General features: G+C 60.4%; 2 protein-coding genes across 7 annotated transcripts in view; both read left to right on the top strand.

Annotated features, from left to right (window-relative positions):
* The window catches only part of ZNF385A (zinc finger protein 385A), a 46,772-nt gene extending 43,424 nt beyond the window's left edge, over nucleotides 1–3,348 (top strand). For all 5 annotated transcript variants that reach the window (XM_043532933.1, XM_043532934.1, XM_037884002.2 and 2 more), the window contains one exon: nucleotides 132–3,348. In XM_043532933.1, coding sequence (XP_043388868.1) covers nucleotides 132–356 — 225 coding nt within the window. In that variant the 3' untranslated portion in view covers nucleotides 357–3,348. The remainder of the gene's footprint in view (nucleotides 1–131) is intronic.
* Nucleotides 3,349–17,019: 13,671 nt separating this feature from the next.
* Nucleotides 17,020–22,718, top strand: GPR84 (G protein-coupled receptor 84). 2 transcript variants are annotated; one of them, XM_037884175.2, is made up of 3 exons: nucleotides 17,020–17,206; nucleotides 18,929–19,160; nucleotides 20,366–22,718. In XM_037884175.2, exon 3 carries the CDS (start codon nucleotides 20,448–20,450, stop codon nucleotides 21,642–21,644), a length of 1,197 nt encoding a protein of 398 aa, XP_037740103.1. In that variant the 5' UTR covers nucleotides 17,020–17,206; nucleotides 18,929–19,160; nucleotides 20,366–20,447; the 3' UTR covers nucleotides 21,645–22,718. The 2 variants fall into 2 exon arrangements, with proteins under 2 accessions (XP_037740103.1, XP_027683928.2); XM_027828127.3 differs by lacking the exon at nucleotides 18,929–19,160.
* The last annotated feature ends 520 nt before the right edge of the window (nucleotides 22,719–23,238 follow it).

The following is a 23,238-nucleotide window of genomic DNA, read 5'->3' as shown; positions in this document are numbered from 1 at the left end:
TCTGTGGGTGCCCCTCCCCCCCATGTCTGGCACTCTCTGTGGGTGCCCCCTCAGCCCAGCACTCTCTGTGCCCCCCCCCACTCGGCGCTCTCTGTGGGCACCCCCTGAGCCCGCCTCTCTCTCTCTTGCAGGGCCCCCTGGCCTTCCCCAAGGACCTGCCGAAGTCGCTGGCAGCCGGACTCCTGCCCAGCCCCTTAGCCATGGCGGCCGCGATGGCAGCCGCGGCCTCTGCCCCCCTGACTCTGCGTCCAACGCCCCCACTCCTGCAAGGGCCCCCCCTGACGCACCCGCTGCTGCGTCCGGCCCCGGGGCCCATCAGAACTGCTCACGGGCCCATCCTCTTCTCACCGTACTGATGCCCGCCGCCGTGCCCCTCGATGCCCACCTCCGCTGGACCCGCCTCGTGCTCGCCCAAGCTCCCGGGGGCTGGGCAGGGACTGGGCGGGGCTTGGGGCCTTTCGTCTGTGGCTTTTTAACTGGAATTCGGATCCTTTTTCCCCAGAAGAAAAGGGACAAGCTCATCCCCCGCCTGCCCCCCCAGCTCCATCCCCCCAGACCCAGCCAACTCTGCACAAGTGCTGGGCCCCCCGGGGAAGTGGCCGAGGGGACCCCCACAGCCCCCTTCATTGCTCTTTTCTCCCTAGTACCAAGGGTGGGGGGGGATCTGAATCTTGGGAGAAGGACAGGGGAAGGGAGAAGCCCCCCCGTCAGACTCCATGGAGTGTCAGGTTGGGGGGTGACCCCAGATTGGGGGGAAGGTCCCCCTGTACCTCAGGGAACTGATCGCAAGCAATCTCTTTTGTATCTCTCTGCGGGGAGGCGCCCCCGTCCCTCCCAGAGCTGGGGGGCTCCCTACAGCCCCCAAGCAGGATCCACGCGGGGGCAGGGAGCCCCCCAGACACACAAGCCATGTCCACTTGCACTGAGAGGCGCAAAGCTGGGAGCCCAGGGATGCCCGTCCACCCCGGGCTCGCGGCCCGTCCGGCCCGCCAGGAGAATGGACACCATTGCAATAACGTTGGGGCCTGGGCCACCCCATGTACATAGCGCCCCCCCCGTGCTTCCTCCCACTGCCCACCACAGCCCCCGGCCAGCAGCCTGCGGCCCACACTGTGCCCCCACACCCGCCCCTCTGCCCTTCGGAGCAGGAGCTTTGTGTCTAGAGGTAGCGCCCTCCCCCCCGGAGCCACTGGCTGGGCCTGGCCTGAGCCCCCTGCCATGGGGCCAGGAGTGGGCGATGTGAGCGCAGCCTTTGAGGAGAAGCCCCGAGCTTGGGTGATTTTATCAGCTGTGCTGAGAATGAGGGGGGTCTCCCAGCTGGCAGGGTGGGGGGCTGGCCGCCCTGTGGGGTAGGACTAGATGGGGGTCCCCCCAAGCAGCACGCTGTGGGGCACCTGCTCGGATGCTGCAGGGGCGGAGCCCCGGCTGGACCCTGGGGGTCTGATCCAAGTGAAGCAGGGGAACCCAGCCTGGGTGGCTTGGGTACCCGGCTGTCACCTCCCTGGGGCTGCAGCCCACGCTAGGCCTTGGCCATGCCCCCTGTCCCACGGCCTGAGGGGCTCAGCCCAGGTAATGGGCACAAGCTGAATCACCCTTTGCCCTGCCGTGGGGCCCCTGCTACCCCAACAGGGAGTGGGGGTGGGGGTCCCTGTGCCAGGGAGCAGGTGGTGCCCCAAGTTCCAGCCAGGACACCTCCCCTCCTACCCCCCATGTTAGGGGATCTGCTGGCCAGACCCTAGCTCAAATACATGGGATGGAGAGGCTGGGGTTAGGGTGTGCAGGGGATAGGGGGTGCCCCTTGAGGGCCAGGGGAAGGGATGGGGTGCCCATCAGGTGCCAGGGGAAAGGATAGGGTGCAGACGGGCCACAGGAGGAGATGGGGGCACATCGGGGGGACAGGGGCACATCAGGGAAAGGGATGTGTGGGGTGCCTCTCGTGGGGGCAGGGGAAGGGTGTAGGGATGGGATGGGAGGTGCCCATCGGGGGGCAGGGGAAGGGATAGAGTGCCCAGGAGAGGGGTGGGGGGTGCCCAGGGGAGCTCCAAGTGCTACTGGAAAACTGCTGCCCCAGACGCAGACTTGCACAGGGCTGTTGTGATGCCGTTACCATGGTGGCCGCCCCCCAGCACCCCCCCACCCCCCATGGGGCCACCGGAAGCCGTTCAGAGGGGGGCTGTGAGCCAGCAGCCTGACCAGGGCAGGAGCCTTAGCCAGAGAGGCCAGGTCATTTCCGGGAGATTAACCAGCCCTCCTCCCCTCCCCTGCTAGGCCCCCAGCCATTAAATCCCAGACACTCGTTAAATGCCCGGGGCTGGCAGTGCCAGGTGGGGGGGGGTAATACCAAAACAGCCCCTCATCCTTACCCCAGGCCTGGTCCCCATGGTTGCCCCTTCGGTGCCTAGTGGTCCCCCAGCAAAGGGCTTGTGTGACAGGCTAGCACCCCCCGCTGGGTGACAGTCACTGCCCCCAAAGCCCTGGCTGCCAGAGGAGAATTGCCCTCCGCCCCCAGCCCATGACTCCTCTGCAGGCCACTTGCCCAAATACCTCTGATTGTCTGGAGAGATTCAGCTCCCATGGCCCCCTTGACCCTGTGGGACGCTGGTCTCCACTGACGCAGGGGACGCTGATCTGAGCTGTGGGGCCAGGGACATCCGCTCCAGGCCCAGCGTGGGGGCTCGAACCAGCTTCCACCACCAAGGGGTTGGCTGGGGGCTGATCTTGCCCTTGGGCCACGCCCTGCATGGTCAGGGACAAGGGGTCCTGCCCCTCTATCTCCTTAGCTGTGGGGCAGGCACTTGATGGGGCTGACTGCTGCCTGCATGCCCCCCTCCCCCTCTCCAGCCCACGGTTTGTGGGGGGGAGGAATGCCTCAGAGCTCAGCACCCTGGGACAATTGGGGGTGGGGGGCTGGGGTTAGGCTCCTGGCCAGACACCTGCTCCTGCCCAGGGCTCCTGAGCCCCCCATGCTGCCTGTACCCCTGCCCCCACCGGCTCAGAGCTCAGCATCAGAGCCCCCTGAGTTCGCACCTGCGGTTCCCAACCCCGCCAGCAAAACTGTGATAAAGCAAAAGCAATAGACAAGGGGGGGGGCCTAGGCCTGATGAGCGCCTCTGCTGGGGTGGGGTGGGGTCCAGGGCACATGCTCCCTGCATTACCTCAGCCAAGCACTGTCCTCCGCGGGGCGCTCGGGTGAGATCCTGCACGCCCCCCACCGCCCTCCCAGGCTTTGCCTCCACCCCGAACGTCTCTCTGTCCGTCCTGTGCTGGATTCTTGCCGTGACACTGATGTGTTTCCGCTCGAGCCCCCTGCACCCTGACAACAATAAAGTTCAAGGTTTGACTCCACAATACCCAGGTTAGCTGTGTGTGTCTGTCGCTGCGCTGGCCCCTGTGCCCTATAGCGCCCACCCCGGCACTCCACCCCACCCCCACTCAGCTCCCTGGGACTCTACAGGCTGCACCCACCCAGGGCTAGAACCCAGGAGCCCCCCAGCCCCAGTACAGGAGGTGAAGGAGTAACCCACGCACTGGGAGCCACAAGACAAATTTGGCCCAGGCCCCATGGCCCCCAGCGAGGAGCCTGCACTGCACCGGGCAGGGCCAGGACGCTGGGGTCTGGTCTGGGCCTTGAGCCCGGTTCAGCTCTTGCTGGCTCTGTGGGGCAATGCCCGATTTCCCCGAGGCAAGGAGCAGAGGAGCTGGCCCGTAGCATCCCCACAAGCACAGCAGCCCCAGGCAGTAAAATGGGAGCATTAATCTTGGTTAAGGGGGCATGGAGAAGGCCTGAGACTGGGCCAAGGATAAGTGGCAGAGCTGGGGCCAGTCCCCAGGAATCCTGGCTCCCAGCCCCTCTCCCTCCAACCACCCACTTGCTTTTACCCCCTAGGCTCCACATCCCTCCCAGAGCTGGGGCTAGAACCCAGGAGTCCTGACTCCCAGCTTCCCCTGCTCTAACCACTAGCCCCCACTCCCCTCCCACAAACAGGGTTGTGAGTGGCTGGTGCCCTGGTCTGAATGGTGCTTGCTGGTCGGCTCTGGGCTCTGCCTTGTGTACACAGATCCCTGCCCATGGCATGGCCGGTCCCTGCATCCATTGAGCGCCAGACATGTGGGCACATTGCGCCCGTGTTCAGCTCCAAGGCCAGACCCGGCCTGTGGGGGAAGGAATGTGACTCAGGCCTGGCAGGATCACCTGGCCCTAGAGGGTGCTGAGGCCACAGTGGGTTGTGCCTAGGGGCAGGAGTGCAGCTGGGCAGGTGCCTAGGGCATTTGATCACAACCCCCCAGAGAGGCTGCAGAGAGACACTGGCCCCTGGCACCCTCCTAGCTCCACTGACTGGTTGGGGAGCAGGGGGACAGCAATGCCCCCCCTCTGGGGGGCACACAGTGGGGCCCAGGAGATACAAGCTGAGGCCCAGCTGGAGAGGAGCCGACAGACTGGGGCCCTGAGTCCCGGGGAGAGCCTGGCAGAGTCCTGTTGGGGCTCCTCTGTGCCCAGGGCATGATGGGAGTGAGGCACCCAGGGGAAGGGTGGCCCTGGTGCCAGCTCTGGGGCCATGCCATGTCCCACCCAGGGCATGTGCAGCCGCTGACCTCATCCATTTTATCCTCAGTTTTCCGGGGGGGTCATGACCCTGGCACTCAGGGGATGGACGACGCTCAGCAGCCCAGGATGGCAGCAGAGCCCTGGGGGGTGGAGGCTGGGACTGACTCTGAGACCCTCCCCCCGAAGGAGCCTAGCTGGCAGGGAGTGAGACCAGGAAGACAGGGCAGGGATTGATCCCGCCAGGCTGCCGCCAGAGTAACCAGATGCCCCACACTGGAGATCTCTTGGGAAGTGCCCACCTCCCCATGCCCCCCCTTCCCTCCCACTTATGTCCCAGTCGGGTGCTGGCCCCTTTGCCCTGATTCTAAGGGCCACGCAAAGACATGGGCACCTGGTGGCTTCTGCCCTAAAAGCCGGGCCCTGCATTCATGCACCCTCCAGCAGGTGGCGCTGCTGCCCTATACAACATTGACAGCAGTGCCTGGGGTGGCATTAATACCCCAAGGCGCAGGGGCAGTGTCGCCCCAGTGACCGCACTAGGGAGGAAGGAGCCTGGAAGAGTGGTTAGAACAGTGGGCGGAGACCGGACTCCTGGGTTCTTCCCCAGTGCTTAGGGCAGGAAGTGGAGTTTACTGGGTTAGAGTGTGGCGGAAGTGGGGGGAGGGCTGTGAGCTCGGACTCCTGGGTTCTGCAGTGATAGCCCCCAGAGCAGGGACAGGACCCTGGGGAACCGCCCTCCCACACAGGCCAAGAACCAGGTGGCACCAGCGCCTGCAGGGAAAAGAGTGCCCCCTCCCCCCAGCTCTCAGGGCTTGTGAGACTCCTCGCCCCACCCCAGGTCAAAACCAGAACTGTCCCCCTCCCGCTATCACAGTGTTACAGACAATACCCCCAGCGCCCCCTCAACCCCTTCCCCCACAGTACACACGACGTCCCCTGCCCCTCCCCACCTTCATAGCCAGGCCCCTCCAGGGCTCCCCCTCCCACCACGGTCCTGGGGGATGGGCCCAGGGGCTGAGTCCCCCCCGCCCAGTCATGGGAGAACATGGGTGGGTGCCCTCAGTGCCCCACCCAGGTCTGAGTGGGGGCAGCTCCCCAGCCCAGCCCCAGAGGGAGTGAAGGGGCCTGGACACATGTGCCACAGCCTGGACCCAGCAATGGGCCATGAGTGCCACCTGGTGACACTGGGCTGCCCTGGGGCCTGCGGGCACAACAGTCCCAGTCTTCCCTCATGCCCTGCCCTGCCCTGCTGGGACCCACCTGGGTGTCCCACTCCCGGCTCAGCCAGGCCTCGGCCTCTCGGCAGTGGGTGATTAGTGCCGGGAGGGGCCCCTGTCTCATCAGGAGCTGGGCTGAGGCCCTCGCACTCGACTCACGCCAAGCGGGCATCAAGTGGGAGCAGCTGTTGTTGGTCTTTCCTGTGGGGAGAGGCCTGGCCTGCTCCTGCCCCCCACCCAAGTCCAGTTTCTGAGCCCACAAACCCATCAGCATCAGCATCTCCCCAGCCCCTGCCCCCTGTGATCAAAGCCCCGCATCTCCAGCCAGCTGTGTGGGTCTCTCAGGGCATATGGAGCCCATAGGCCCTTCCCTGTGTCTCCAAGTCACAGTGGGGCCATGCGCCAGCCCCTCTCCCCGCCCCCTTTCCCCCACCCATGGCTGGGTCAGGGCCTGTCAGCCAGCCTGCCCCTGCTCATTTGCTTTGTAAATTGTGTGTACTGGCAGCTGGTGGAGACGCCGGATCTATAGGCCCCATCAATCACTCATTTCAGCTGCATGCCCGGGCAGCCTGCCCACCCTGGGACCGGAGGAGCACTGGGCTTCCATGCCAGGGCCAGCATTCACACAGATGAATTACATCCCACTGGCTGGGGGGAGGAGTAGGGGCTAGTGGTTTGAACAGGGGAGTTAGGAACCAGGACACCTGGGTTCTATTCTGGGTTCTGGGAAGTGAGTGGGTCTAATGGTTAGAGAAGTGGGGGCCTGGAAGCCAGGATTTCTGGGTTCTCATCTCAGCTGTGTGGCCATCCCCTCTCTGTGCTTGGTACAATGGAGCTAATGATGCTTATTTACCCACCTCCCAGGCCTGGTTCTGTTCTAGCCTCCCTGGCTCTGATGTCCGTCTGGAATGCCTCCATGGAGCCCTGGCCCCTCTGAGGCAGACTCAGGTCCTGCCTCTCCAACCCCTCGACCCTTCGATTGGGAGAACTATTAACCCTTGTGGGTTTGATTTGTGCCAATGCAGAGGAACAAAAAGCCACAAGCAGCTCACGGGGCGGGAGGAGCGGAGCTGTCATTCAGCCTGACTGGAGAGCACCCACAGTCCCCCAGGTGTTGCAGAGCCGGTTTCAGAGATCACGTGCTCAAATGCAGCAGAACAGGCATCCCTCTTGCCAAGCGAGGCCCCAGCAATGCCCTCCAATTAGAGGGATCCCAGGAGCTGCCCCCACCCCAGAAGCAGCCGCTTTCCAGCAGAAGTCCCGTGTACATACAGTTTGCGACACTCTTGGGGGGGTCATTCCCCAATCCAAGGTCACTGAGGAGTAGATGTTCCTGCCCCTGGTGTCTAAACTCAAGACTGCACAGCTCTTTCTAAAGAACACACTCTAGCTCGACCATCAGATCAGGGCTGGGAGCAGGAATTGCTGGGGGAAGGTCCCTGCCCTGGGTGTCCCAGCTCTCTTCTTCCTGACACCACCACCCAGATCTGGTCACTTAGGTTGTGGCAAACAGGCCAGTCTGCGTGAAGGCTGGCTCCCAGAGCCTGGGCTGGCTGCATTTCCTGGGTCGAACTCTGCGGCACAGGGCAGGGCCTGGGCTGGGCTGCATTACGAGGGGCACTGCCATAGCACTATGACAGGGGCTGTGGCAACACAGTGATGGGAACCTGGGAGGCAGTGACCATGAGATGGTCGAGTTCAGGATCCTGACACAAGGAAGAACAGAGAGCAGCAGAATACCGACCCTGGACTTCAGAAAAGCAGACTTTGACTCCCTCAGGGAACTGATGGGCAGGATCCCCTGAGAGAATAACATGAGGGGGAAAGGAGTCCAGGAGAGCTGGCTGTATTTTAAAGAATCCTTATTGAGGTTGCAGGAACAAACCATCCTGACGTGTAGAAAGAATAATAAATATGGCAGGCGACCAGCTTGGCTTAACAGTGAAATCCTTGCTGACCTTAAACCATAAAAGAAGCTTACAAGAAGTGGAAGCTTGGACAAATGACCAGGGAGGAGTATAAAAGTATTGCTCGGGGATGCAGGAGTGATATCAGGAAGGCCAAATCACCCTTGGAGTTGCAGCTTGCAAGGGATGTTAAGAGTAACAGGAAGGGTTTCTACAGGTATGTTAGCAACAGGAAGAAGGTCAAGGAAAGTGTGGGCCCCTTACTGAATGAGGGAGGCAACCTAGTGACAGAGGATGTGGAAAAAGCTAATGTACTCAATGCTTTTTTTGCCTCTGTCTTCACAATCAAGTTCAGCTCCCAGACTACAGCCCTGGGCAGCACAGCATGGGGAGGAGGTGAGCAGCCCTCTGTGGAGAAAGAAGTGGTTCGGGACTATTAGAAAAGCTGGACGAGCACAAGTCCATGGGGCCAGATGCATTGCATCCGAGAGTGCTAGAGGAGTTGGCGGCTGTGATTGCAGAGCCATTGGCCATTCTCTTTGAAAACTCATGGCGATCGGGGGAAGTCGCAGACGGCTGGAAAAAGGCTAATGTAGTGCCCATCTTTAAAAAAGGGAAGAAGGAGGATCCTGGGAACTACAGGCCAGTCAGCCTCACCTCAGTCCCTGGAAAAATCATGGAGCAGGTCCTCAAAGAATCAATCCTGAAGCACTTAGAGGAGAGGAAAGTGATCAGGAACAGTCAGCATGGATTCAGCAAGGGCAAGTCATGCCTGCCTAACCTAATTGCCTTCTATGACGAGATAACTAGTTCTGTGGATGAGGGGAAAGCAGTGGACGTATTATTTCTGATTTTAGCAAAGCTTTTGACACAGTCTCCCACAGTATTCTTGCCAGCAAGTTAAAGAAGTATGGGCTGGATGAATGGACTATAAGGTGGATAGAAAGCTGGCTAGATTGTTGGGCTCAACGGGTAGTGATCAATGGCTCCGTGTCTAGTTGGCAGCCAGTATCAAGTGGAGTGCCCCAAGGGTCGGTCCTGGGGCCGGTTTTGTTCAATATCTTCATAAATAATCTGGAGGATGGTGTGGATTGCACTCTCAGCAAATTTGCAGATGACACTAAACTGGGAGGAGAGGTAGATACACTGGAGGGTGGGGATAGCATACAGAGGGACCTAGACAAGTTGGAAGATTGGGCCAAAAGAAATCTGATGAGGTTCAACAAGGACAAGTGCAGAGTCCTGCACTTAGGATGGAAGAATCCAATGCACCGCTACAGACTAGGGACCGACTGGCTCGGCAGCAGTTCTGCAGAAAAGGACCTAGGGTTACAGTGGACGAGAAGCTGGATATGAGTCAACAGTGTGCCCTTGTTGCCAAGAAGGCTAACGGCATTTTGGGCTGTATAAGTAGGAACACTGTCAGCAGATCAAGGGTTGTGATCGTTCCCCTCTATCTGGCATTGGTGAAGCCTCATCTGGAGTACTGTGTCCAGTTTTGGGCCCCACACTACAGGAAGGACATGGAAAAATTGGAGAAAATCCAGCGAAGGGCAACAAAAATTATTAGGAGACTGGAGCACATGACTTATGAGGAGAGACTGAGGGAACTGGGATTGTTTAGTCTGCAGAAGAGAAGAATGAGGGGGGATTTGATAGCTGCTTTCAACTACCTGAAAGGGGGTTCCAAAGAGTATGGATCTAGACTGTTCTTAGTGGTACCAGATGACAGAACAAAAGAGTAATGGTCTGAAGTTGCAGTGAGGAAGGTTTAGGTTGGATACTAGGAAAAACTTTTTCACTAGGAGGGTGGTGAAGCACTGGAATGGGTTATCTAGGGAGGTGGTGGAATCTCTTTCCTTAGAGGCTTTTAAGGCCCGGCTTGACAAAGCTCTGGCTGGCATGATTTAATTGGGGATGGGTCCTGCTTTGAGCAGGGGGTTGGATTAGATGACCTCCTAGGTCTCTTCCAACCCTGATATTCTATGATTCTATGAACACCACCAATCCAGCCAGACAGAGCCACTAGGCTGGACCGTCACTAGGTCATTTATTTGAAGGGCCCTGCCAGAGAAAGACAGTGGGGTTTGGGCCCCGTTTGGGTGGCTTCATGATGAGGCAGAATTATAATAAGAACCTGGAGCTCTTGTCTCAATGTGCTTTCCAAGTGGGACACACAATCATTATCCCCACTGTACAGCTGGAGAAACTGAGGCACGCAGAATGGAAGTGACGTTCAAGCTCCCCATGCAGGCCAGTGCTAGAGCCAGGACTAGAACCCAGTGTCCTGAGCCCCAGTCCATTGCTTTAGCCACTGGGCCAGTGTTTCTCAAACGTGGCCACCAGAGGATTTTTTTTGCTGTCAAGACAGCCTCCAAAACATGGGGAGAATTGGGGTCGATTGAGGAGCATTGCCCCCCAAAACCATATACGTTGATAGTAGAGAGCACAATTTAAAGGTTCGACCGCCCCCCAAAGATCTCAAGTCACGCATGCCCCCCACAAATAGGAGAGCCCTCCCCCTTACGCTCGATCTCCCCTCCCAGAAAACAGCAGCCCCTCCCTGCAGTGCCCAGCTGTCGCTCCTGAATTGCTGTTACCAAGGGCAGTGAGATGTGCTGCCCTGGTGTTTGCACTGGCATGGCCAGCAGGGATCAGCGCCCTGCACCACGCAGCCTTCTCGGGAGCAGCGCCTCGGAAGACAGATGGGGCCAGTGTGCCCGGCACCGGAGGCACCTCGTCAGTGGAGGCAGCTGCGGCCTTCAGTCACCAAGACGCTCCATTGTCCAGCAACCACGCTCCTGCCCAGCCCAGGGCACCAGGACCTTGGGGATCCGCAGGAGGCTGGTGCGCTCCCTGCCCACTTTCTCGGTGCAGGCTCCTGCTGAAGGGCCGTGGGAGGCAGAGACAGAGCCGGGAACATATCTGTGAATATTTATTTGCTTTTCCTAAATTTAATTCAATATTGCAGGAAAAATTGTCAGCGCGGCCCCAGCAAGAGTTGGTGATCGCACTCTGAGGCCACCCCTGCACTAGGCTATGCTGCCAGGCCTGGATGTTTTCCCCACGCGGCTCTCCTTTTCTGCCCATATTGAACGCTAGCAATGACTCGGTCTTTGCTTGGGCAGGGGCTCTGGGGTGGGCCCTGTGATGAACGCCTGTGGCATGCCCCACCCTTCGGTGACTTTATCAAAGAGATCTTTTCTCCCACTGTGCACTGGACGTTTGAGTTAAATCACAGCCGACACTGCGCAGCTCCTGAACAGAGCAGAACAGCTGACGCTGAGTGAAACCTGCCCACCCTGGCTCCTGCTGCCCCAGGGCCAGAACCCCGCCCGTTCTCCAGCCGTTCACAGTCCTGGGAAAACAAGGAGATAGATTTATTGGGTGAAAAGCCAAGCAAAAAAAAGCCACAACCTGTGGCCTCTGTCCCATAAAGAGGCAAGAAAGCCGGCTCACCCTCTGCAGAATGGGAAGTGCCTGGTCCCAGCCCCACCTGCCAGGGGCCGGGCAGGGCTCCTAGCTGGGAGGTGCCCCAGGTTCCAATTAAACCTACAACCGAGCTGGGCATGGCAAGCCCACGGGGTGGTTTTTCCAGTTCTGCCAGAACCTGTCTCCTCCCCCGCCACACCCCTCGCTGGCTGAGATTGATGCGAGCAGCCACCACAGCACCGTGCCTGCCATCGGGTCGTCTCAGCCCCGCGCTGGGGGGCACAGAGGGGAGGCCCAGCGCTGGGACTGGAGGTGCTTTCCTAGGCGGCACCTGCAGGGGGCACCCATGCTATCATCGGAGGCAAATGCCCCAGCTGGATGGTGAGTGCTGCTCATTGTAGGCTGTCCTGTGGCCCATCGCTGTAGCATCTGGGCACCGGGCTGAACTCATGCTCAGTTGCTCCTGGTGTGAGGTGGCTGGACAGGGGTCAAGCAGGAAGCATGTGACACAGACAGAAATAGAGCCCAGGTCCCCTGATTTCCGGCCCTAACCACAGGAGTGTTCTTCCTGTGGGCTTGCGAGCTCTGCTCAGGGGTGTGGGGCACTGGCCACAGCCTGAGATTCAGCTGATGGGTCGAGGCTGGAGGGGGAGCGAGGCTGACAGCCCCAGGTGAGGTGCGGCTCACCCCTAGCCCTCTGCAGAGACACCACTCAGAGGGCTGGGCTAGCATGGAGTCTGGCTCCACCAGAGGCCCCAGGCTCTCAGATGGCATGTGGGGGTAAAGCTCTGACTGTGGGGGGGCCCCAAAAGGATAGGGCAGGCAGCCGGCAGCGCTCCGGGAACAGGCAGGCGTCTGCACATGCAGGGTCCCTGGGGATGTGCCAGCCTCAGCCGGGGATGGGCACAAGGAAACACTGTTCCCTGCGGTTCTGAAGCGCTGGCCCGCTCAGCTCCTCAAGGCCCAAATGCTCCCAGTGCGAATGGTTTGTATCCCCGTTCCCATTCCGGTTCTCCTGGGGAGTCCTAGCTGTCACACGCCGGATGATCGGATTCATTAGCCGAGATGTTACCTGTAGAAATGTGAGAAGAATCCCTGATCTCCGTGGGCAGCGTGTCCTGCCCGGGGAGCGGCTGGTCCCTGGTTCCTGCGCTAATGGTTTGACGGTATCAAAACCAAAAGCTTCCACTAGCTCCAACCTGCTGGTTCTGATCTGGGACAGACCCACGGTGGGATTCCCAGCTCGGCCCGTCACTAGGGCCATCACCAGAGAGCCTTGGAGGCCCACTCAGTCCTGGCATCTCTGCCAGCCAGGCCCCAGGACCTGCCCTGATGCCCTGGTGGCTTGGAACTGGCCTGAGGCACCCCGCTCCCCCATTCCTTGCTGCTGAGTGGCCATCAGATGGGAACCACTCTCAGGGACCAGGGCTGCCTTCTACCTCATGTCTCAGCCTGCGGCCGGGCAAGTCCCCTCCACCATAGCTGGGCATGGGGCCATGTGGGCTGGGGGTCATTGCAGGGCAGGAGCAGTGTGAGATGGGGTAGGGGCAGCTCAGGGCACAGCATGTGGGCAGATGGGGCAGTGGGGTGAGCTAGGGTCTGCTCTTATTGGCCAGGCCTTTGCGTGGTCACCCCAAGGGCCTTGCCACCATTGCCAGCAATCTCAGCTTGTCCTTTTCCAGGCTGTAGCTTGGGGGAGCCGGAGCTGTTTGGGGGAAGGGAGTGAAAACACTTATTACACTGAGCAGCCATGGGGTGGCACTGGGGGGCAGCTGGGGCAGGGGTTCGGAGCAGGATGTTGGCAAGGCTGGTGCTGCGCTCAGCCCTGCGGGGGGCTCGGAGCTGGACTCGGGCAGGGCTGGTGCTGCACTCAGCCCAGTGCCGCATGGGAGGCCTGGGGGGGCTCGGAGCCGCATTTGGGAGGGGCTCGCACTGTGTTCAGCCTCACGGGGGGCTCTGGGGGGTCGGCGGAGCTAGGAGCTGGACTCAGGCGGGGCCCGTGCTGCGCTCAGCCCAGTGCCACGTGGCACACACTGTGGAATGCGTTTGGATTAGGCCGGACAGACACACTTCAGCACTGGGTTTGTTTATGTTACTCCGTTTCCCCCTCACGCCAACTCAAAGGCAAATAAAGAAATGCAGCCTCCCCAGGTTCTGAGACCCCCCCCCAGCACGCGAGCCCCTCCCGGCACTCTGGGCCGACCCACCAGGCCCATGCCAGCTCCCTGTGCAAAGGGCAAAGTCTGGAGAAGAACCAGCCTTCTGCCCATGCGGGGGAGTCAGCAAAGGCTGGTGCCCCCAGAGAAGGGGAGAAGGGGGGGGAGGGATAGCTCAGTGGTTTGAGCATTGGCCTGCTAAACCCAGGGTTGTGAGTTCAATCCTTGAGGGGGCCATTTAGGGATCTGGGGCAAAAATTGGGGATTGGTCCTGCTTTGAGCAGGGGGTTAGACTAGATGACCTCCTGTGGTCCCTTCCAACCCTGATATTCTATGATTCTATGAAAACAACAGTGTAGCCGCAGGCCGGGCCCCCCAACGGATCCAGCGCTGACTTTGCTGGGCCCTGCAGATGCTCCCCTAGGCCCAGATACTCCTCACAGGGGAGGCCCCCAACTCCCTGGGACCCTCACGTCCCTGCCGGGGGCAGCCTGGAGAAAAGCCTTACAGATCTCCCCAGCCAATCGGATGCTTGAATGCCCCAAAGCCCACGTGAAGGGATACCCTGGTGACACAACCCCCCCCCCCCAGCTCGGGTCACTGGTGGGGACCAAACCAGCCCCTTAAGGCACCATGCTCCCTAATAAGCTAGCAGAGTAACTCCCGCAGCTAGCAGCAGTAGTAAGCGCTTATCCTTCACATGGGCCAGCCCCAGAAAGGCTCACTACAGATGACCAGAATATAGCAACAGCATAAATCAAGGCCGGAGCCACATGGGGGTTTAGAGCTTGTGCCCAAGATGCAGCCACTGAGCATTTACCAGCAACAAGGTAGAATGCCAGCCCCCGAAGTCAGGGTGCGCAGACTGGTGCTGAACATGGCAGGGCCCCTGGGCTGGCGCTGACAGTGGCAGGGCCCCCGGGCAGGTGCTGGATGTGGCAGATGCTGGATGTGGCAGGGCCCCCGGGTGAGCACTGAACATGGTAGGGCCCCCGGGTGAGCTCCCTGTGGCGTGAGGAAGACTGCAGGCTCCCATGCATTTAATATCAGAAGCCGGCAATGGCCTGTGGAGTGGGGTGGGCATTGCAGGCAGTGGCGGTGGATTAGCCACTGGGCCAACAGGGCCCGTGCCCAGGGGTCCTGGCCGATTGAGGGCCCTGGAAAAATTGGGTCTGGCGCATGAGGGTTTATGGCTATATCCAAGTCTCTGGCGTAAATGTGCATGTCCACAGCATCCACATGGAGCCCTTCCGTTAACCGTGCTACCTTGGCCTCAATGAGTCCCAGTGGCAGGCAGTTCCGCAGGTTAATGTGTTGTGTAAATCTGTGCTTTACTGGCGTTAATTCATCTGGGAGCCCAAGAGTTTTCACTGGTTAAAAACAGTTCTCTAAAGAGAACTCAGCAGGCCTGTAGCAAACCGCAGGCAGAGAGCAGCGGGAGAAGTTCTAGGAGCATGCGGCTGGCTGGATTTCCGTGCAGCCAACTGAAGGGGGAAGTGGTCTGGCTGCCCTCAGCTATGGCAAACCCAGCTTGAGCCATGCATGGGGCAGAGTGTGGGCTAGCACCCCAGTGCATGCTGGGAAATCACCAGTCACCCCCACCAAACCCTGCAGAGAAGGGCCCCTTCCGGCTGCAATGCCCCTTTGGCCAAGGGCTGCTGTGCCTTGTGGGTGAGCTCCAAGTGCCACCTCCCTCGAGGCTCTGTTCTGAGAGCCATGGCCCGTGGGGCAATAAAATGGGGGCAGGCGAGTGGGGGCAGGATGGGGGTGCTCAGCTCCACAAGGGATAGGGAAGTGGGGGGCGGGGCAGGATGGGGGATGCTCAGCTCCACAAGGGAAGGGGAAGTGGGGGGCAGGGTGGAGGGTGCTCAGCTCCACAAGGGAAGGGAAAGTGGGGGGGGGTGCTCAGTCTACAGGGGAAGGGGAAGTGAGGGGGAGCAGGGGGTGCTTAGCTCCACAAAGGAAGGGGAATCATAGAATATCAGGGTTGGAAGGGACCTCAGGAGGTCATCTAGTCCAACCCCCTGCTCAAAGCAGGACCAATCCCCAATTTTTGCCCCCGATCCCTAAATGGCCCCCTCAAGGATTGAACTCACAACCCTGGGTTTAGCAGGCCAATGCTCAAACCACTGAGCTATAAGTGGGGGGGTGGAGTGGAGGGTGCTCAGCTGCACAAGGGAAGGGAAAGTCGGGGGGGGGGGTGCTCAGTCTACAGGGGAAGGGAAAGTGGGGGGCAGGGAGTGTTCAGCTCCACTAGGGAAGGGAAGTAGGGGGCAGGGTGGGAGGGTGCTCAGCTCCCTGCCGGGGATCTCTCACATCCCTTGGGGGAGTTCCCAGGGACACCAGCGCTTCACCCTTCTCCCTCCCGGGTCTCTGACTGGTTCTTACAGCTCTTGTCGTACCTTCCTGTGAGTGCTGGTGGCCTAATGGTTAGAGCATAGGCCTGGGAGCCAGCTCTGGGCACCATTCCCCTGCTGCTGAGTGGGTTATTTCACTGGCACTTTTCCCACGCTTTGAGCCCTGGCATGAGTGGCAGAGTGCCCGCTGTGTCTCACCCCCGGGAGCCAGCTGGGTAGCTGGGCCTGTGACGGAAGAGACTCGCCTGGGGTCGGTCAGCGGGGGAAAGAACCCAGGAGTCCTGACTGCCTCTCTCTAAGAGAATAGAACCCCGGCATCCTGGGTGCCAATCCCTGCTTCTAACCATCCAACAGCCGCCCCGGAACTTGTACTCACACCAGTTGGGCTCTCAGCCTGCGCTGCCCCCTGCTGGCGCTAACCACCAAGGTGTGTGAATGGCAGCTGCTGGCGGCAGGGCACTGGAGCTGCCCTGCCCAGCCACTCATTGGCTGGGGCTTGCCAGCGGGTGGCACTGCTGGGGTCCATGGGCGCTGTGGTGTCTGGCACCCGTGTGGCTGGGGCTCGTTGGCAGGGGGTGGGGCGGGAGAAATGGGGTCTCCCTTCCCCTGAGGGGAAGCCTGGCTCTGAGCACCGGGGCTGCTGGTGCCCGCGTGGGGGGGTCTGCAGCTTGGAGCCTCTTGCCAATTGCAGATGCTCCTGGGGGAGCCTGGCCCATCAGCTCTTGGGACGTGGCAGATCCTGAACCCTGGCCTAAGGGGGCACAAGAGCTGCTGACAGCAATTGGGGGGGAGCTGGCACCCTCTGGCTACCCCACAACTCCATGACAGGACTTCAAATAACTCCCTACCCTGCTGCCCCCTCCCATGCAGCCCCATGGCTGGGGAGGGGGCCAGTAAGGGGCTCCGCAGGAGGGGACCCCTGCCCCCCAGCAGACAGAATCCACCCCCTCCTGTAGGCTCTGCAATGGGCCAGTCTAACGTGGGGGCTCGGGACTCGGCTAAGGGCTGGCTGGGCCACATCTCACCTTCCCCCGGCGTGGGGTGTGGAGGGAGGGCTGGGGCTTTGGCTCGTTGCCAGGCCCTTGTGTGACTGCTGGGGCAGGCCAGGCCTTAGGGTAACCCCGTGTGGCTCCCACAGCCAGGAGCCAGGCAGAGCCACGGGGTGTCCGCAGGCAGCCGCTTCAGCGCTGAACCCCTTCGTAGCCAGCCCAGCCCTGCCCTGCCCCCTGCCAGGGCCCCTTGCAAGCACCAGCCCCCTGAGCCCCCCGGCGCCCCCTTCTGGCAGGGACCATGCAGGCCCCCGACCCAACACGATGCACTTGCCCTGGTGCTCTCGGGAGCCCTGTGTGTTCAGCTCTGATTGACGCCTCCACCCCAACCTCAGCTGCTGTGTTCAATCTCCTCTCTCCAAACAAAGCTGCAGCCCTGCAGCTCGCCAGCACCCAGGAAGGAGGAAGTTACCTCACTGGCTTTGGCAACTCAGGGCTTTTCTCTCTTGCTGCCGGGGCGTGAAGCCCATAAATAGCTGGCGGATGAGGCTGTGCCGGCAGATCGCTCCAAGCACAGCTGGACACATCTGCCCCTCGGCTTGGTAAGGTTTTGACCCTCCTGGATGGTCTGCGCCTAGCCGTGGGGGGCTGGGCTCACCATAGTGCAGCCCCTGTGCCTCCGGGTGGTCCAGCAGGGGGCGGTGTGCAGCCAGCATTGGCGCTGATCAGATCTGTGCAGGGGCTGGGTCATGGACCGGCTCTGGCTGATGGTGCTGGGAGCCCTGCTGGGGAAACTCTTACAGCCAGAGCGGGCACCGTGCCTGGGGCGAGGGAGGGTGGCGCAGGCAGGGCAGGCACCGGGTTTGATGGCAGGCTAGGGGGTGGCTAGGAAACAGGGTCCGTGGGAGGGAGAGGGGCTGGCTGGTCTCCTAGGCCTTTTGCCTGATTGCCAGAGTCCTCGGCTCCTTGCGGCTCATCAGGTTTGGGGGAAGGGGCAGCGCTCAGGGTGCCCAGGGCCCATGACGTCCCCAGTGCGGTGACTCATGGGCTAAGGGGGCTACTGAGGGAGGAGATGGGAATCTGGCCTTTCACACCCAGATGGGAGCTGGTGTGCGGGGAGCAGGCCCCAGTCCTGGCTGCCAAGCAGGCTAGTTGAGCTGGGGTGTGAGCTGAGCCTGCTCCGGCAGAGCCCGCGGGGCTTCTCCGTACGATGCTTGGTCCCTTTCGCACGCGGCTCTGGGCTCAGTGGGGCTGTTCCTACGGAGCGAGGAGCCTTGTTACCAGTCCCTGCTGCTCACTGAATCCTTCTTGGGGCCATGGCCCCACCCCGCCACAGAGCCAGGGCTTTGCCCTCTGGACTCGAGCCAGCAGGCCCCGGTGGGGAGAACGGGCCGGGTCTCAGGGTGGCTGCAGAGCAAAGGCCAGAGCGAGATCTGGAGTAGGCTGCACTACAGCTGGGGTCTCCTACACTGTGCCAGCCCCGAGTCCTCTGCATCAGCTAGGAGACAGAGTCCCCCCAGGCCAGGGAGCATGTCTCCTCCCCAGAGGGTCACAGACCCTGCCCCCTTCCCTGTGTCTATTCAGACTGAGCTCTGGGGGCAGGGACTGTCTCAGGCTGCGTCTGTGCAGCGCCCGGCGTGATGAGCTCCGGGGGGGGGTCGTGTAATGATGCCCTCCGGGGAAAGGGGTGCAGATTCCTGTGCATTCGCTGGAGTGTGTGAGCAGGGCGCTTGGCTCCAGGCTGATGGGGCTTGTTATGCTGCTCCCCCCAGGTAGCCTGACACCCCGGCATGCCCAGGGATGCGGAGCCAGGTGGGGCCTCACCTGCTCTGCAGACATCTGAGACATTGGTTTCCGTGGAAACGCCCCAATTAGACCCAGGATGGAAAGAATGGGGCCGTGTTTGATCTCCCTTCGGGGAGGCTGCCAGGGGCCTTCGCTTGCTGGTGCATTATTCCAGGGTCCTGCCCAGGCCTGCCCGGGATCCAGCATCTGCTCCCTGCTCTCCCCCACCCGGGGCAGTGTGGGGCCCGGGGCTGTGGCTGGAGGGGAAATGGTGCGTCACAACAGGGGCCTCTGTCACGGACTCACAGGACTCGTGCTCTCTTGGCTCCATACGGTCCCTGGGAGGAACCCCCTTCAGTGCGACAGCCCTGCTCAGGGGTCTACTCTTTCCCTGGGGTTAAGCCCCTCCGCCTCCTGGAACTGCACCTCTCTGAGCCTCAGCATGCCTGTCTCTGCCGTGGGCCCCTTCAGGGAGTCCCCTCGCTCTGGACCCCCGGGGCCTCCACTCCCAGAGGGAATAATGCCACTCTGTTCTCTAGACTGGAGTGACTCTCGGTCAGCGTAACACAGGAGGGTTTATTGAGCGTCTGAACCCAGCACAGGAAACTCTCAGGCCTGGCCTCCCTCAGCACAGCACATCTAGGTCTGTCCCGCATGCAGGTGGGCGCTGGCTGCTCCCTCCTCCTGGCGCAGAGACCCCCTCCTTCCAGCCGAGGCATCCGATATCACCAGCCCCAACAGCTTCTCCCCGACCTTTGTCTTCCGTCCCAGGTAAATTAGTCGCTGGGGCCCTCTCTCTGGCTGGAACTGGTTGGTCAGGTCACCAGGGTCCTCTCTCCTCAGCCCGTTGTCCTCCCACTGGTCAGAATCTGCTGACTGCCAAGCTGGGGTGGGCCTCTTAGTCACCAATTGTTAGGGTTCCCCATCTCCAGGCCATTGTTGGGGGGTCCCGGCTGCTACGTGAGGTCACGCCTGGTCCTCTGCAACAACAAACCCTCTCCCACCACCTTGTTAAACATGCAGCACACAGGGAAACTGAGGCGCACACACGCTATTCATGTAAAACACTACAAAAATCCCCAACTTCATCACAGCCTCCCTGGCCAGGTGCTGAACAGACATGGAGTGAGAGAGACTTCCTGCCCCCCAGAGCTCACAATCTGAACAGACACAAGGGGGAGGGGAAACTGAGGCACAAAGCAGGAAAGTGACGTGTCCATGGGCACTCAGCGGGTCAGTGGCAGAGCTGGGAATGGAGCTGGTCCCAAGTCCCAGCCCCATGGCAGCCCAATAGGATGTGCTGCCTCTTTAACTATACAGCCATGTCAGGGCGGTGGGGCCCTGGGGAGGGGTCTGGGTCCCAGCCATGGGGGAGGCCAATCCAGCTTATAGCAGCCAGGAAAGACCTCCATGTTTCTAGTGGCCTGATGCTTATGAGTCAGGATGGGCTCCAGCCCCAGATACTTTAATAGGAGGATCTGTGCCCCCTTTCTCTGCCCTCCCTGTCCCACACTCCTCCGTCCTGCCTCTCCTCACCTCCACCCCAGCTCTGCCTCCCCTCCCCTTCCGCAGCTCTCCCAGCCCTCTCTGCTTACAGCTCCCTTTGGGCTGGACCTGAGCTGAGCAGCTCACCCTCCCCAGACCCAAGGCTGCCAGGGCCCAGCCAGCTGGGGTGCAGGGGCAGGAGCCTTCTGGCTGCCCTAGCTCATGCCCTGGCCTGGGTTTTGCTGTGGCTGGCAAACAGAGCACAGGGATGTCCTGCCCTGCTGCCTCTTCCCAGCTGGCCCAGCCCAGTTGGTGCCCCCAGCCCTGGTGACCTGGGGCACAGCTATGCGATGTCCTTCCTGTCTGTGCCTCCCCAGATGGGGGAGACACTTTAAATGTGTGGCTGATTCTGGCTCAGCAGGGGCATTGCAGGGAGGGGCTCCTGGGGCAGGGGGTTGTGCGTTGCCTGACCCCCTTTTCTTTTACTTCAGTTCCTAGAAGCCAAGGATCTAGGCCAGGACTGTGCTCCAGGACCTGACCCCTCCCCGAGACCCGATCCTCCCACTCCCTGAGATGATGGTGAACGTCACCATGGATAACTTCTCGTGCTACGAGGCATCCATCGTGGGGTACCGCTATGTGGCCGTGAGCTGGGGTGTGGTGGTCACCGTGGTGGGCACGCTGGGCAATGTGCTGACCCTCCTGGCCTTTGCGGCCGACGCCAAGGTGCAGACCCGCTTCAACCTGCTCATCGTCAACCTGACGCTGGCCGACCTGCTGTACTGTGCCTTGCTGCAGCCCTTCTCTGTGGACTCCTACCTGCACCTGCACTGGCGGGCCGGCCCCAGCTTCTGCCGTGTCTTCGGCATGCTGCTCTTCGTCTCCAACTCAGTCTCCATCCTGACGCTCTGCCTCATCGCCGTCAGCCGCTACGTGCTCATTGCCAACCCAGCCCTCTTCAACCGGGTCTTCTCGCGCCTGGGCGTGGGGCTCGTGGCCCTGGGCACCTGGGTCCTCGGCTTCGCCAGCTTCGCCCCGCTCTGGCCCGTCTTCGTGCTGGTGCCCAAGGTCTGCACCTGCAGCTTCCACCGCATCAGGGGCCGGCCCTACACCACTATCCTGATGGCCTTCTACTTTGTGGTGGGCCTCAGCTGCGTGGGCATCTTCTACTTCCTCATCCACCGCAAGGTGAAGGGGGCGTCCCACGCCATGGACCACTACAAGCTGAAGAAGGCCAGCCTGAAGGGGGCTTATGTCGCTGGGGCCAGCTTGGCCACGCCAGGCCAGTTTGTGGAGCTGGACAGCGGTGTGGACACGGGCGTCTCCCAGCCCTCCAGCATCTCGGAGCAGGGCCACACCTCCAAGACGCTGGTCATGGAAAATGGCCCAGCCCCAGCCCTCACCCCAGCCCCTGCCCCCACCCCTGCCCCCGCTCCTGCCCCCGCTCCTGCCCCCGCTCCTGCCCCCGCAGCTCAAAAGCTCAAAAGCCTGCCCTCCCAGCCCAAGGACAGCAACAAGGAATTCCGGAAGGTCACCCGCATGTGCTTCGTGGTCTTCCTCTTCTTTGTCCTCAGCTACATCCCCTTCCTCCTCCTCAACATCTTCGATGCCAAGAACCGGGCGCCCACATGGTTGCACATGGTGTCCGCCAACCTGACCTGGCTGAACAGCTGCATCAACCCCGTGCTGTACGCCGCCATGAACCGCCAGTTCCGCGAGGCCTACAAGCGTGTGATCTCCACCATCTCGCGCCGCCTCCGGTGCCTCTGAGGGCTGGGGTAGCAGGGGGGCAGGGCTGCCCCAGGTCAGAAAGCTGCCTTGGTGCTGCCCTGCCCCCCTGGGGGACCCCATATCCTGTCTTGCCCCAGAGGAGGACATTGGACCCAAGCACAGACTCATGCCAGATGCAAGCTTTGCCCTGCCCCAGTGCCTCCTGCTGGTGGCAAGAGGAACTGCCCTGTCTCTAGGGGGGTGGCAGGGGCAGGTTGGTGCTGAGCCCTGCCCCACATGGGCCGCCAGTTATGGGCTCTGCACTGCCTTCGCAGAGTGCTAGCGTGGACTGTCCCTTTACCCACCATCCTTGGCCTGGTGAGGTGGTAGAGGCTGGCTGGGCCCTGCCTTCCCAGCTCTATTTATTGTCTGTTCCTGATTTACACCTTGTCATTTTTGTATCACTACCTCAATAAGCGGATCCCTGCGTGTCTAGTATTGGCTGCATTGCCTGTTCCCAGCCAGCGAACAAGCCCTCCATCGGCTGTGGGGTGGGGAGGCCTGGGGCCAGGGCCAACCATAGGTCTGGGCTATGTGCGTATCCAAGTACCAAGTGTGGGGAGGGGATGGGAAGGGGAGGGGATATGTCATAAACACAGAGATAAGGATAACATAAAATCCCTCCTGGGAAGCTGTACTAAATTGCTTTACCTGTAAGGGGTTAAGAAGCTCAAATAACCTGGCTGGCACCTGACCAAAAGGACCAATAAGGAAAGAAGATACTTTCAAATCGGGGGCGGGGGGGTTGTGCTCTCTTTTTTTGTTCTCTCTCTTAACGCAGAGAGAGAGACCAGGCAGGTAAAACATCTCCTGAAACATACCTGAAATGATTCATCTAAGATTACAAAAATTGTAAGCAAGGGCAAGGAAATACATTAAATTATCTTTTGTTTTAGCCTGTGAATTTTCCCTATGCTAAAAGGTAGTTTTATTCCTGTTTTTTAAAACTGTGAAGCTAAGTCCAGAGGGGAGTCCTCTGCATTTTAAATCTTTTTATTTTCCTGTAAAGTTACCTTCCATCCTGATTTTGCCGAGGTTCTTTTGCTTTTTTCTTTATAATAAAGTCCTTCTTGTAAGAACCTGATTGATTTTAGTGTCCTAAAGATGAAAGGTCTGATCTGTACTTACATTAAAACCAATTGGTTGATATATTATTCTTAAGCCTCCCCAGGAAAGAGGATGAAGGAGCTTGGGGGGATATTTTGGGGGACTAGGGACTCCAAGTGACCCTTTCCTGAATTTTTGTGTAAATCACTTGGTGGTGGCAGCAATACTGTCCAAGGAGACGGAAAGGAAGTTGTGCCTTGGGGAAGTTTTCAACCTAAACTGGTGGAATATAAGCTTAGGGGAGTCTTTCAGGCAGGTACCCACATCTGTACCCCAGAGTTCAGAGTGGGGAGGGAACCCTGACAGGATATTAATGGGGTCCTGGGTTTTTCTAGGTCCAACCCACCCCAAGGCAATATCAACAGCTCTGCCCTCAGCCTGGGGCCTCCAACTGGCTATGTGCTGCCTAGAACCCCAAACTCTCTGACGGGCTGGGGCGGGGGGGGTGTGTGGACTGGCTTGCCTCTCCCCCAACCACAGTGCCTCG

This window comes from Chelonia mydas, chromosome 20 (genome assembly GCF_015237465.2).
Source record: "Chelonia mydas isolate rCheMyd1 chromosome 20, rCheMyd1.pri.v2, whole genome shotgun sequence".
Lineage (NCBI taxonomy): Eukaryota > Metazoa > Chordata > Testudines > Cheloniidae > Chelonia > Chelonia mydas.
Note: the sequence above shows the minus strand (reverse complement) of the source record. Positions and strands in the feature narration are given on the sequence as shown.